The sequence below is a fragment of the Xiphophorus couchianus genome, chromosome 6, assembly GCF_001444195.1.
Source record: "Xiphophorus couchianus chromosome 6, X_couchianus-1.0, whole genome shotgun sequence".
Taxonomy (NCBI): Eukaryota; Metazoa; Chordata; class Actinopteri; order Cyprinodontiformes; family Poeciliidae; genus Xiphophorus; species Xiphophorus couchianus.
In genome coordinates, this window is record NC_040233.1 from 30,938,237 (window position 1) to 30,952,348 (window position 14,112).

The window sequence follows — 14,112 nt, forward strand, 5'->3', positions numbered from 1 at the left end:
TAGATGTAGCAGATCTGGTGCAGTCCTACCAGATATAAAAAACGAAATCATACAACTTAATCTGATTAAAAGAGACAAAAGTATAACCCTATCTGTAAATGTGCCTGTTAACATTCCTCCCCATCATTATGCATCTGCGACCCGACAACGTGCCAAAAAACCCCAAGAACAGAATCATTTCTTCAGCCTGTGAGGGTTGGACTGCTGTCCTGCAGTTTGGCTCAGTGATGGTTGAGTCTATTTCCTGTGTGGATTCCTGGCCAGAAAGAGGCTGAACATCAGAAGTTGCTTCTTCAGGAATACCAACCTCACCATTCTCAGCATCTGGTTGAATCTCAGATTCAGGCAAATCCACCATTTCCATCTCCCACCCCAATGTTTGTCTGCACATCTTCCAAACCGTTTTCTTGACAGCCGCCCACCCCGCTATTTTCAGGGACACTTCTGAGCTCGACCAAGTGGACCTGACGAAGGGGTCCTTCCTGACCCACAGGCGCTGTGGAGTACACTGCCCCTCGATCAGGAGGTGGGTCATAAAGTCCTGGTGATAATGATTTCTTGTACACCAGATTCTCCTTCCTGAAAATCTGGGGCAACATCCACATCCTGGTTTCTCTGAGCTGTTCTACTCTCTACTTTCTGGTTTACCATTTGATAAGCAGAATTGAGTGATTTTTGGTCAGGTTTCTTTTATTTACTTCAGCACAGCTCCGTTTTTAACAAGTTCTGTAGCTTTCTGTGTACTTATGAATCTGCTCCTTAGTCGGATCTTTTCGGGTCTGTTACCTCCTCTGGTGGCGTGGGGTGGTAATACAACTAATATAACTACACTAATGAGAATAGCACAAAGTCTTGATTATTTATTATTAATGTTTCATTTTCATAAGGAGGTGGAGCTAATTAAATGACCTAAACAAAACCCGACAGTAAAGTGGTTCCAGGTTCTCCAGATGGCCGACCTGTTGAAACTTTGGCAAATCTGAAATCGTTTGGGTCGTTCCTGGACAGGCAGCTCAGCTTTGCTGAAAACACTGGCTGGATTTTTAAGAACTGTTCTCAGAGACTCCATCTTTTAGAAGACCCAGTGATCTTTGGGTTAGCCAACTAGAGCTTGTGTACAAGACAATGTTGTGTTTTAACTTTTCACCTCCTCGGCTGGTTTGGTCACATGAGCTGCAGAATAACAGACAGGTAAAGAAAATATCAGGTAAATGGTGGTGAAACCAAAATCAACTCTGTCTCAACTGTTTGCTGAAAGAACATGAAAGATGGAAGGAATATTTCAGCAGAGAGCCTCCGTCCTCTTTATTCATCACTTTGACCCTGTGAGCTCAGGAAGGAGTTACTGTTTTCAGTGTGTGTGTTCAGTGTGTGTGTGTTTAGAGTGTGTGTTCAGTGTGTGTGTGTTCAGAGTGTGTGTTCAGTGTGTGTGTTCAGTGTGTGTGTGTTCAGAGTGTGTGTTCAGTGTGTGTGTTCAGTGTGTGTGTTCAGTGTGTGTGTGTTCAGAGTGTGTGTTCAGTGTGTGTGTGTTCAGAGTGTGTGTTCAGTGTGTGTGTGTTCAGTGTGTGTGTTCAGTGTGTGTGTGTTCAGAGTGTGTGTTCAGTGTGTGTGTGTTCAGAGTGTGTGTTCAGAGTGTGTGTTCAGTGTGTGTGTGTTCAGTGTGTGTGTTCAGTGTGTGTGTGTTCAGAGTGTGTGTTCAGAGAGTGTGTGTTCAGTGTGTGTGTGTTCAGTGTGTGTGTTCAGAGTGTGTGTTCAGAGTGTGTGTTCAGAGTGTGTGTTCAGTGTGTGTGTGTTCAGTGTGTGTGTTCAGTGTGTGTGTGTTCAGAGTGTGTGTTCAGAGTGTGTGTGGCGTTAACTGGAGCAGATTAACGGGATGAGCTGCAGATTTTTCCTGTAATTCCAGCTGTGAACCTCGGATCTGTACAGAGACTCGTTAACGGGTCGGTTCTGGTCGGAGCAGTACCAGAACTCACTGTGCTGAAGCGGATCCAGGATCAGTTGAATGTTCTGGTTATCCGTTTCCTGTCTCAAATGTTCGTGAGGTTCTGACCCAGCAGAACTGGTTCAGAACCGGGTCATTCTTGCTGGATCTGCGTCCTGGACTACAGCAGGATGAAGAGGCTCCGCCTCCTCGCCATCTTCGTCCTGGTCTTATGGGCGGAGCCAAGACGCTTCATGATGCTGACCTCTGAGGTTCTCCGAGAGACAGTCGGACCCAGTGGACCGGGTGGAGCCGATGGAACCGGCGGGCCGGTTCTGTTCTACCTCAGGAGGATGAGGCGGAGCTGGGTCTGGAACCAGTTCTTTGTCCTGGAGGAGGACGTCGGACATGAGCCTCAGTATGTGGGGAAGGTAAGACCAGAACCTCCCGAACCAGTTCTGAACAGGTCCGGAAATTGGTTCTGCCATGTTCTACATTTTGAGTCTGGATCCATGTTTGGTTTGGAGCTTGAGGTTCTGTCAGGTTCTGTTTTCAGTTCAGCAGAACATGATGGACAGAGTGAAACCACAATAGCAGCTCAGTGGTGCCACCCAGAGGCATGCTGGGAAACTCACTGATAGAAAGTATTATTTCAGATGGATGACCAGCGGCAGAAATACTTCAACAATAACAACAATGCTGCATTACTATTATCGGAGTAATGCATCCATGAGGAGATGGATGCGTCCATCCATCTCCTCCCTCTTATCTGGGGTCGCGGGGTCAACAGCCCAAGAAGGGAGGCTCAGACTTCCCTCTCCCCAGCTTCCGTGTCCAGTTCCTCCAGGGGAATCCCAAGGCGTTCCCAGCAGAGGAACATCTTCCCTCAAGGGTGTCCTTGTCCTGGAGGAGGACGCCTCCTTCTAATGGGACCTGAACCAGGGAGGCGTCCAGGAGGCATCCTGACCAGATGCCCCTCAACTGGCTCCTCTCGATGTGAAGGAGCAGCGGCTCTACTCTGAGTCCCTGGCGGATGACCGAGCTTCTCATCCTATCTCTAAGGGAGAGCCCAGCCACCCTACGGAGAAAACCCATTTCGGCCGCTTGTATCCGCGATCTCGTTCTTTTGGTCATGACCCAAAACTCATGACCATAGATGAGGGTGGGAACGTAGATCGACAGGTAAATAGAGCCAGGCCAATCTATCTGTCAATCTTCCGCTCCATTTTCCCCCATTTATGAACAAGATCCCGAGATCCTCTCTGGCTGCAGTGCGCGCTCCCGACGCAGCCGGCAGAATTAGACCAGAACTCTGGCGAAGCGGACCAGACTCCGGTACCGGTCACACAGATACCCCGTACTCCTGAAGCGCCCCCCACAGGGCACCATGAAGGTTTCGGTCCAAGTCCAGAAAGCTCATGTAGACCAGTTGGGAAAATTCCCACAATCCTCCAGGATTAATATATATTAATGTCATTAATAATCAATAGTAAGAATAATTAATTCTTACTATTATTAATAATGCTATTATTACTAATAATAATGATAATAATGACAATAATATTGATTATTGTTGATCATTGTTGACAAGACATGCAGCGGCAGAACTGGGCCAACTGGTATTGTGTTCTGGGCTAACTGGTCTCTTCCCCTGCAGCTCCACTCTGACCTGGACAGAGGGGAAGGTCAGGTGACGTACCACCTCAGTGGTGACGGAGCCATGTCCGTCTTCACCATTGATGAGCGGACCGGAGACATCCACGCCACCCGCAGGCTGGATCGGGAAAAGCAGGCGTCCTACGTCCTGCAGGCCCAGGTTCGGGACCGGACCAGCCAGCTGCTGCTGGAGCCCGAGTCCCAGTTCACCATCCGAGTCCAGGACGTGAACGACAACGCTCCCAGGTTCCTGGACGGCCCCTACGCCGCCAGGGTCCCGGAGCGGGCCCCGGCAGGTGGGTCTGGACCCGGTGCTGCTGGCTGCTCCGGTTATAGTTAGTGAGACAGTCTGCAGGGAGCAGAACCAGAACTTAAACTGGACCTGACCTGAATTCAACCTGAACCTGAAGCTTAGCAACCTGTCAGAAGCAGACAGCCTCGGAAAGAGACATGCTTTTATTCTGAAGGTCAGCTTAAACAGGCTTTCAATGAACAAGTCAGGCTTTTATAGTGAAAGGTTCTGTGACTCCAGAGCAAGGTGTGCTGAGGCTGCAGTGCTCTGAGCGGCCTCTAGGTGTCAGCGCTGTGTCTGTGTGCAGGAACGTCTGTGGTGACGGTGACGGCGACCGACGCCGACGACCCGACCTACGGAACCGCGGCCCGAATCGTCTACAGCCTCCTGCGGGGCGGGCCGTACTTCACTGTAGACCCAAACACAGGTAGGGCCTGGTTCTGACCCAGAATCTGGCTCTGATTGGTCCAGGTGTTGCTACCAGAACCCTTTGGTACCAGCCAGCAGGTTCTGTTGGTTCTAGAGGTTCTACAGGTAGAATGGGAGGCAGATCCTGTAGTTTTCACGGTTCACTCGTCTTTACAAGTCTCTGTCTTCCTGGTGGTTGCCTGTCGACCTTTGAACCCCGGCCTTCCAGGTGTGGTGCGGACCGCGCTGCCGGACCTGGACCGGGAGACTCAGGACCGGTACCAGCTGGTGGTTCAGGCCCGGGACTTGTTGGGTCGAAGGGGGGCTCTGTCCGGAACCACGGCGGTTACCGTGACGCTGACGGACGTCAACGACAACCCGCCACGCTTCCCCCGCAGTGAGTTTGACCTTTGACCTCTGTGACCTCTGGACCAGCTCCTTGTGACGCCCCTCCGGTCCCACAGGGAACTACCGGTTCAGCATTCCGGAGTCGGTACCGGCACCGGCCGTGGTGGCTCGGATAAAAGCCATGGACCCGGACCTGGGTCAGAACGCCGAAGTGGAGTACCGGGTTCTGGACGGAGATGGACCGGGAACCTTCCGGGTTCTGACGGATCCAAACACACAGGAGGGTCTGCTGATGCTGCTCAAGGTACTGGATCTGGACCTGGTTCTAGTTTGGACCCGGTTCTGGTTCTGACCTGGTTTGTCCCCCAGGGCCTGGACTTTGAGATCCAGTCCAGCTATTTGCTGCGGGTCGAGGCGTCCAACCGGCAGACGGACGCTCGCTTCCTGCTGGCCGGTCCGTTCAGTGACGAGGTTCTGGTCCAGCTGCAGGTGGAGGACGAGGACGAGTCCCCCGTCTTCTCCGAGTCCGTCCGTCACCTGTCCGTGTCGGAGGACGCACCAGTCGGAACCACGGTGGGCTCCGTGTCGGCCCATGACCCGGACCGGTCCAGCAGTCCCATCAGGTACCAGTGGAGTGGACGGCTTCAGAACCCGCTCCGTCCCTCTGTCCACCTGTCCCTCCGTGTCCTTCTGTCTCCAGGTACTCCATAGACAGGAAGTCGGACATCGGGGGTTTCTTTGACATCGACAGCAGTTCCGGTACCATCAGAACCAGCAGGTTTCTGGACCGTGAAGTCAGAGTACAGCACAACATCACGATCATCGCCATGGAGACGTGTAGGTCACATGATGCGCAGAGTGGACCCCCGATTGGCTGCCGACTGACAGGTGTGCTTGTGTTTGCAGCGGACCCGTCCCAGGCCGGCTCGGTTCTGGTTCTGGTCTCTGTGATGGACGTAAACGACAATCCGCCGAGTTTCGCCGCCGAGTCACGGGCGTTGGTCTGCGAGGACGTCGGGCCCGGCCAGGTGAGTTCCACCTGGCCGGGCCCTGCCGAGGAGTTGGCTGACCTCTTGACCTCTGTGTCTCCTTCTGCAGGTCGTCGGGACGCTGAGCGCCGTGGATCCGGACGACCCCGAGGACGGACATCACTTCCTGTTCTCACTGCCTGCAGGAAGTGATGCGAACCTCAGCTTCGGCCTGATTGACAACAGCGGTATGGGCTCGGACTCTGGGTCGGAACCGGGCTGGGACTCTGGGTCGGAACCGGCTGCTGACTCGTTTCTCTGCTTGCAGACAACACAGCCTCGGTTCTGGCGCTGCAGCCCGGTCTGCGGCTGCGGGACCGACCCTTCCACCTGGTTGCCGTGGTGATCGCGGACGGCGGACATCCATCCCTCAGTAGCACCAACACGCTGACCGTCTCCGTCTGTCGCTGTGATCGCTATGGAAACCAGCGCCACTGCAGCCGGGACGAGCCACGCCATGTCGCTGTGGCAACCGCCGCGGTCCTGACCGGCCTGCTCACATTCCTGGGTACTCAAAGTGAAGCGTTCCGGTTGGGTCGGAACCAGACCGGACCGCTTCACTGTCTCCTTCCTCCCCAGGGGTTGCCATGGTAACGGCTGCGGTCAGATCCAGGCGACAAGAGGAGGAGGAAGATGAAGAGCGGGACGCCCAGGAGAATTTCGCCTGTTACGATGACGAAGGCGGCGGCGAGGAAGACACCAAGGCCTTCAACATGGCCGCCCTGAGACACCTGGACCGGCCTGACCCGACCGGCGGTTCCGCTGACCTGGAGGCCCGGAAGACCCAGCTGCTGAAGGCAAACCTGGACCCCACGGCGCCCCCTGCTGACTTTCTGCCCATGTCCTGGAATGGTGGCGGCTCGGCGGCGTGCTCCATCTGCTCCATCAGCTCCATCAGCTCCATCAGCTCCCCAGGCCCGGCAGAACCCGACCAGAACTTTTTGTGTGCCTCAAGGTTCCGGAGGCTGGTCGATCTTTATGAACCCAAAGGGGTGGAGCCTGAAGAGGACAGCTGATTGGATGGAAGGCGACCTCAGAACCTCAGGCAGAACCAACCCGACTGGAACCAGTACCTGACCATGACGTCACCGTCGTTGCCATGATGTTGCCATGACGACTCCTGTTTCCCTGCAGGTGTGCTAAGTTAATTTGAGAGTGTGATGTCATGTTGTGTCCTGCTAATTGTTTACGGCGATGCTAGCTAGCTTTGCTATAAATGTTCTGAAATGTTTGATCCTGACACATTCAAATAAACACAAAAAAGTTTCTCCAAGTCCTCCAGTTTCTCCAAGTCCTCCTGTTTGGGTCCAGCTAGTCAGCCATGAGTGCTACCGAGTCGGTCGTATTTAACCTCCTGATGTTCTGGATCCAGCAATGATCCAACGTCCTCCGCTTGGCTTCCTGGCTAAGGCTGTTAGCCGTCTGACCGGATCAGAACCGGATCAGAACCAGATCAGGGTGTGCTGTGGTGGTGTTAAGCACATCCCACGTAAAGAGGGCTCAGTTCTCGACTCGGATGTCGCAGGTTCGAGTCTCGGACTGATGACCCAATAATGGCTTTTAAAAAAGGAACTGGATCAGAACCAGAACTGGATCAGAACTCACAAAGTGTGACTGATTTGTTTTGTTCAATTTTTAGTTTTTTTTCTAGATCATATTTTATATTATAGATAAAACTTATGATGATTTAATGGAGTAAAAGTAAGTACACCCTGTAATCAGTTCTGGTGTTTCAGGTTCATGTTGCTGGTCAAACTGACCAGAACCAGGCTGCTAACCCGCCGTTCTGCTTACAGCCGGATGCTGAGGTCGAATCCGGTCCGGTCCGGTCCGGTCAGCCTCATTGGGTTTTCAGTGGCTCGACCTGTCAGTGGAACCATCAGAAGCTGATGTTCTGACCCGTTTGGACCCAGAATGGTGGTTCTGTTCCAAAGCTGGAGCCGGACTCCTGTTGTTACTCCTGGTGTTGTGTTTCTGGAACCAAAGGTTCGGGAGGTTCCGAGTGCGTCGCAGCGGCTCCTCCAGGCCTGCAGGGGGCGGTACCGACCCAGTAACTCGATCAGCTCAGGAAGAAAAGCAGCGGAACCTTAGAGGACGTGTCGGAGTTTCCGGTTCTGTCTGAGCTGCTCCCCACGCCGGCCCGTTACCTGGTCCTGGTTCCGATCCTGGTCCTGGTTCCAGGTCCGGTCATCCTCCAGCGGCGTTTGGTTCCGGAGATGCGGGTGTGTGCGGGCCTGAGCGGGCCTTTGGTCCTGAGCCTGGTTCTGGTTCTGGTTCGGGGCTGGGAGGCGGACCTGGAGCTCCTGGACCTGGTAGAGGAGGTTTCGCAGAACTTCTACGAGTTCTTGCACCTGGACAAGGTGAGTCCGTCTCCAGGCGACCCGGGACCGGCGCCACGTCACGGTCCTCTCCGGGTTCTGCTGCCAGCTGTCTGGGAAAGCCGAACCCACACAGAACCCGTCCGGGGTCTTGGAGGTTCCGGAGATTTTCCCTGGTCCTTCAGGCAGGAAGCCCAGGTTCGGGACTCGGTTCTGGAGAACAGATTTGGGTCCAGATGTTCTGGTCCGGTTCCAACAGCCGCGGAACCGCTAAAAACCCAGAAGCTCCGGAACATTTATTGTTACTATTGATATTATTATTGAACTAGTTACAAACGGCTAATAAAGCAGATAAAGTTTATTCCCAACAAACATCATCGCAAGTAGATTAATGATAAAATAGAAATTAAATTAAATTTAGTAGAAAAAAGACAAATTTAACTTGGCAGAGATTCCAAAATAAAACCCAAACAGTTTTCCTCTTGAGCTGAAGGTCAGAGAACCGATGAGGTCAGAGAACCGATGAGGTCCAGTCGGACCCAGATCGGTCAGATTTGTTTTGTACACTTCAAAGAGCTTCATCATAAAAACATAAAGTCAACAATCAAACATCACAGGAAGTCGAGTTCCTTCATTAAATTCATTAAGTTTCTAATAAAACTCTAACAGCAGCTTTTAGTCCAGATTTAAGGATCTCAGTGTTTCAGCTGGTTTACAGTTTTCTGAAAGTTTGTTCCAGATCTGTGGTGCATAGAAGCTGAATGCTGCTTCTCCTCGTTTGGTTCTGATTCTGATGCAGAGCAGAACCTGAACCTGATGGGTCTGGAAGGTTGATCCAGCAGCAGCAGATCTTTAATGTGTTGTGGTTCTGATCCGTTCAGTGGTTTATAAACTAACAGGATTTAAAGTTTATCCTCTGAGCTCCAGGGAGCCAGTGGAGGTTCTGGAGAACTGGGTTTATGTCTCTATCCTCCTGGTTCTGGTCAGAACTCCAGCAGCAGCGTTCTGGATCAGCTGCAGCTGGAGGATTGATTTGTTGGACAGAATCGATGCGACTGGATGAGTTTCTCTAGATCTTGCTGAGACATTAGTCATCTAGATGTTGTTCATCTGATAGAAGGCGACTTTGTGACAGTCTTTATGTGGCTCTGGAGGGTCAGAGGTCAGAGGTCATCACTACTCCCAGATTTCTGGACGATCGCTGGTTTGAGTTGTAATAACTGCAGCTGTACATTGACTCTAGATCTGTAACTCTAGATCTGTAACTCTAGATCTATAACTCTAGATTGTTCTAGATATTAATAACTTCAGTTTCTGTTCAGGTAGATAAAGTTTTGTCTCATCCACACATTTATCTGTTCTCAGCATTTATTCAGTGACTGGATGGGGTCAAAGGTCACCTGGTGACATAATTTATTTCCTGTTATAACCTGAGCCAGTGGGAGCTTATAGATATTGAATCAGAGGATCCTAGGGTTGAACCTTGGGGAACCCCACATGTGACCTTTGACCTCTCATGAGAAGTTTCCAGTTGAAACAGAGAAATCCCAGTTCTTCATGTCAGATTCAAACCAGTTGAGTTCTGGACCGAAGAGTCCGACCCGACGGAGAGTCCGACCCGACTCTCCAGTCGGTTCAGTAAATTGATCGACACTGAGGTCCAACAGAACCAGAACCAGCTCTGTGGTTCTCCCACAGTCTGTATTTATATGGACGTCATTGAACACTTTGACTAGGCCGGTCTCTGTGCTGTGGTAACCATGGAAACCAGACTGGAAGGAGTCAAAGTTTAGTTAGGAAGCTGTTTAACTGTTGAAGCTTTTTCAGCAACTGCTGATGAGTCAGAGGTCAGAGGTCAGAGGTCGGCCTGTAGTGATTTTATCAGAGGTTTGATAACTGCTGGTTTCAAAGCCTGATGAGAGCCAAGAGTTACTATTTGGATCAGATCAGCAAAAATAATAGGTTGAATTTTTTGGTCAAACATGTAAAAAATAAACTGTAACAAAGCTTCTGCCAAATGCTTCAGAAAGTTCAGTTAGTGATGCCAAAATGAATGCCAAATAAAGAATAAACTAACATTTGTTTGTAGAAATATGCTTTTAGACCAGGGGTCTCAAACTCCAGTCCTGGAGGGCTGCAGTCCTGCAACTTCTAGATGAGCCTCTGCTGCACCACAGCTGAACAGAATAATTAACAAGGCTGGGAGAACTGGTCTACACAAGGAGGAGGTAATGAAGCCGTTTCATTCCAGTGTTTTGTACCTGTGGCACATCTAAAAACTGTAGGTCTGCGACCCTTGAGGACTGGAGTTTGAGACCTGTGTTTTAGACGTTTTCAGCTTTGGTTCCATCTCCCAACAAGGCGGTGAGTTTCTGTCTCGTTAGCTGGCCGGAGAGCATCGCAGAAGAAAACAATGAACCAAACATGTCTGCAACATTTCAACGTTAATAATAATTTTATTTTAGTTGGCCAGCGTGGGCTGCAGCCATTAGCTACGCTACGTATCTTAAAAATGTTCTAAAACAATAAAAGCTCAGCAAGGAACTAACTGCTAAATATTCCTGCAGACATGAGTTCTTCCAAAGCTGGCGTCGTTTTCTTTCCACCCGTGTTTTTATGGTGATGCTCTCATTGCGAAGCATCTTTAAATTTTATAGTTTCATGACATCTAAATTCATGTCAAACTCTGATCATGGTTAGCATAAGTGCGACAATATGAGCCATGAATATCTCAGGAGCTTCTCTGTTTATATTAAAACAAAAACCTTCATTTTGAATTTCTGGAGGCTTTTGTTTTGCCTCTGGCCACAGCGACTAGAAAAACCCCGATAGAGCACAACGTCACCCACAGCATAGAGCTAGACCCAATAGATCAGCCCTCATTGTCCCCCTGCAGGACGCGGCGGCAGCAGACATAAAGAAGGCGTACCGTCGCCTGTCTCTGACTCTCCATCCTGACAAGAACAAAGATGAAAATGCCGAGACGCAGTTCAGACAGGTGAGACGCAGTTCAGACAGGAAGGTGGACCCGACCTGCAGAACCAGAACCTCATGGTCTTCCTTGTCCGTCCTCAGCTGGTGGCCATCTATGAAGTTCTGAAGGACGAGGACAGACGGCGAAGGTGAGTCAGCCGAGGGACGCCCGTCCTCCCTGGAGGTCAGCGGGTCACCAGGTGTGTCTCTGCAGGTACGACGACATCCTGGAGAACGGCCTCCCCGACTGGCGCCAGCCCGTCTTCTACTACCGGCGCGTGAGGAAGATGAGCAACGCCGAGCTGGGCTTCCTGCTCTTCCTCATCCTCACTGTGGGACACTACGCCGTCATCTGGTCCATCTACCTGGAGAAGCAGCTGGTGAGACAGCCAATCAGAGCAGAGCAGTGCTCAGACAGCCAATCAGAGCAGAGCATGTCATGTGACTTTTCCAGGATGAGCTGCTCAGTCGGAAAAAAAAGGAGAAGAAGAAGAAGCTGAGCTCCAGACCCGCCGAGGAGCTCAGGTATATCGGTCAGGACCGCTCTGACAGGTACAGCTGTGACATCACCATCGCCATAGTTTCCGTACTTCCCCTCTGATGTTGCTGCGTTGTTGCTGCAGGAGCCATGAGCGACCGCAATGGCAGGACATCCTCCCTCTGAAGCTCAGCATCTGGCTCTACCTGGCCCTCAAGAACCTGCCGCAAACCGTACAGGTAGCGGACCGGACCAGAACCTAGTTTGAGTGCAGGTCTTAGGATCATCATGGTCTTCATCAGAGCTCACTCTGGTTCTGGTCCAGGTTGCGGTCTCAGACCTCTCTGTGTTCCAGGAGGTGAAGCGGTTCTACGAGGATTACCGGCAGACGAAGCAGGAAGCTGAAGCTGAACAGGAAGTTGCTCCAAGTAAACGTCTTTCTGTCCTTTTCTGTCCTGCCAGCAGGTGAAACCGCCGAGATCCACATCTGACTTTCAGGAGGCAGAAAGCTGCAGCAGCAGCTGCCTGGTTAAGGTTAGGGGTCAGGGGTCAGGGTTCACCCTCCCACAGTGAGGGTGAACCCTGACCCCTGACCCCTAACACGACAGGAAAACACAACTGAATATATTGGACAAGATTAAAACACATTGCAAGAGCTTAAAACCCATCCAGAACCTGATCCAGAACCCATCCAGAACCTGATCTAGAACCTGATCCAGAACCCATCCAGAACCTGATCCAGAACCCATCCAGAACCTGATCCAGAACCCATCCAGAACCTGATCCAGAACCCATTCTGCCTCTGTACTGCCAGGAGAGAAACGGCCAAAGGTGAAGAAACCCAAAGTGGAGTTTCCGGTTTACGTCCCTCCAGAGACGCAGCAGAACTACGACCAGACGACGTCCATCGAGGACATCGAGGACCAGATGGACAACTGGCTGCAGGACGCCAAGGCTCCCAAGAAGAAGGTGAGACGTGATTGATGGACACTACAGAGACGGTTGTCCTCAGCCTGTCCCTCTGTCTTTCTGAGGACCTATTCGGTGACTCGGAATTACTCCAGCATTTTGGTGCCCACGTCTCTCGTGCCGCCCCTGTGCCTGGCCTGCAGTGCATGCCCTCTTTACTCTCCAGGAGTCCGGGTGGACGGAGGACGACCTGAGCCTCCTCAGCAGGTTGATGGTGAAATTTCCTGGAGGGACTCCGGGCCGCTGGGAGAAGATTGCCCAGGAACTCGGACGATCTGTTCCCGCTGTGAGTCTGAGGCCGTTTCCAGAAGAAATCACTGGGCCCATAGGCCAGGGGAACCTGGTCCCGGTTCCCCTGGACCGGTATGAGTTCCGGTCCAAGCCCATTTGTAGTGGATTCGGTTCTACATGTGTTGCTGACCTGAATCGTTTTTCCCTCTGCAGGTGACGACCAAAGTCAAACAGATGAAAGACAATGTGAACCAAACCTCAGGTACCTCGGTTCTGTTCTTCAGCTTCTGGAATTTGGGTTTATTTTGGGTTCTGCTGTGAAACTAAGGTCCAACTGAGACAGTTTCAGGTTCCCTCAATTTGAGGTTCTGTTGTTCTTCAGATCTGGTTCTACCCAGCAGAACTCTGATGGAACTTCTGTTGTCTCATGTTCCAGCTCTAGTCAAACTCTCAGATTTAAAGTCTCCTCCACTTCCTGTGAGGTCATTTCCTGTGGATGACATCATCACTCAGAGAGTGGGCGGGGCCAGTGAAGAGGAGGAGGAGGAAGAGGAGGAGGAGGAAGCTGCCCTGGTGCTCCGAAGGAGGAAAAAGAAGAGTTCCTGTACAGACGGTTGGGAGGGGAAGGTCCGCGGCCGGCGGCAGAAGGACTTTGACCCGGCGGCGGCGGTGGAGGAACAGGAGGAGGCGGAGCTTCAGGAGAATATGGCCGTCTGGACGCAGAACCAGCAGAAGCTGCTAGAACTGGCCCTGCAGCAGTTCCCCCGCGGAACCACAGAACGCTGGGACCGGATCGCCAAGGTGGTCCCCGGAAAGACCAAGGTGAGACAACCCGGTTCTGGTCCCCTCTGTGTTCTGGTTCTGACCCGGTTCTGGTTCCAGGAGGACTGTGTGACCCGGTGTAAGATGCTGGCTGAACTGGTGAAGAAGAGGAAGCAGCTGAAGAGCTGATGAGCTCTGGCTCCGCCCCTTCCTGCTGCTGCCAGATGATTGGCCTAATGGTTCTGGCTCACCTGCCCAGGTGTACCGGTACCAGAAGGTCACCTGACCTCAAGTGCCTTACATCGTTCAGCATGTTGCCAATCAATAATCAATACTCAGTATTTATTGTTCCCTTCAGTTTTTATTGTTTGTTTCCAAATAAACATTCAGTCATCATCGGCTTGCTGTCTGTATGTTCTGAACCCGGTTCTGTTCTGATCCGGTTCTGAACACGATTTGCTTCAAACCCGGTTCTGTTCTGAACTTTAGGTCATCAGAGATGAGAGCAACATGTCAGTGTGGGATCATGAATCTGTTACTGTTTGAAATGTGTTCATTTAGTAAAAATAAACTTTACTATAAAAATCAAACCGGATGTAAAACCACAGACAATCTCGCTCTTTCCTATTTTTCTTCTTCTGTGTTTTATTGGCGGATGGCAACCAATGTAAGGTGCATTTACCGCCACCTACCAGACTGTCACTGTTTCCTCTTTTCCTGTCTTTGCT

The 14,112-nt window shown here is 51.4% G+C and overlaps 2 protein-coding genes across 3 annotated transcripts; both read left to right on the forward strand.

Annotated features, from left to right (window-relative positions):
• The first annotated feature begins 128 nt into the window (after positions 1–128).
• LOC114146434 (cadherin-7-like) lies at positions 129–6,921 on the forward strand. The gene is made up of 14 exons (XM_028020449.1): positions 129–189; positions 415–526; positions 2,058–2,352; positions 3,194–3,256; positions 3,513–3,873; positions 4,177–4,296; positions 4,507–4,674; positions 4,742–4,929; positions 4,995–5,248; positions 5,326–5,462; positions 5,532–5,653; positions 5,724–5,841; positions 5,922–6,161; positions 6,233–6,921. The coding sequence occupies exons 1-14, from the start codon at positions 129–131 to the stop codon at positions 6,667–6,669; spliced, it is 2,676 nt and encodes an 891-aa protein (XP_027876250.1). The 3' UTR covers positions 6,670–6,921.
• A 792-nt stretch (positions 6,922–7,713) lies between these two features.
• Positions 7,714–13,974, forward strand: dnajc1 (DnaJ (Hsp40) homolog, subfamily C, member 1). 2 transcript variants are annotated; one of them, XM_028021244.1, is made up of 12 exons: positions 7,714–8,013; positions 10,868–10,969; positions 11,047–11,093; positions 11,159–11,324; positions 11,399–11,496; positions 11,568–11,661; positions 11,748–11,850; positions 12,237–12,391; positions 12,558–12,677; positions 12,836–12,884; positions 13,059–13,444; positions 13,505–13,974. In XM_028021244.1, exons 1-12 carry the CDS (start codon positions 7,870–7,872, stop codon positions 13,571–13,573), a joined length of 1,533 nt encoding a protein of 510 aa, XP_027877045.1. In that variant the 5' UTR covers positions 7,714–7,869; the 3' UTR covers positions 13,574–13,974. The 2 variants fall into 2 exon arrangements, with proteins under 2 accessions (XP_027877045.1, XP_027877044.1); XM_028021243.1 differs by having other exon boundaries at positions 7,715–8,013; positions 11,778–11,850.
• Positions 13,975–14,112: the final 138 nt, after the last annotated feature.

Bases quoted from the DNA above. Each gene is read 5' to 3' on its own strand.
- dnajc1 (XM_028021244.1), top strand. From the start codon at position 7,870: ATGCGGGTGTGTGCGGGCCTGAGCGGGCCTTTGGTCCTGAGCCTGGTT. The intron at 11,497-11,567 runs GTACAGCTGTGA...TTGTTGCTGCAG, and splicing joins GGTCAGGACCGCTCTGACAG to GAGCCATGAGCGACCGCAAT. The intron at 11,851-12,236 runs GTAAACGTCTTT...CTGTACTGCCAG, and splicing joins TGAACAGGAAGTTGCTCCAA to GAGAGAAACGGCCAAAGGTG.
- LOC114146434 (XM_028020449.1), top strand. From the start codon at position 129: ATGCATCTGCGACCCGACAACGTGCCAAAAAACCCCAAGAACAGAATC. The intron at 3,257-3,512 runs GTACCGGTCACA...ATTGTTGACAAG, and splicing joins GCGAAGCGGACCAGACTCCG to ACATGCAGCGGCAGAACTGG. The intron at 4,675-4,741 runs GTGAGTTTGACC...CCGGTCCCACAG, and splicing joins CCCGCCACGCTTCCCCCGCA to GGAACTACCGGTTCAGCATT.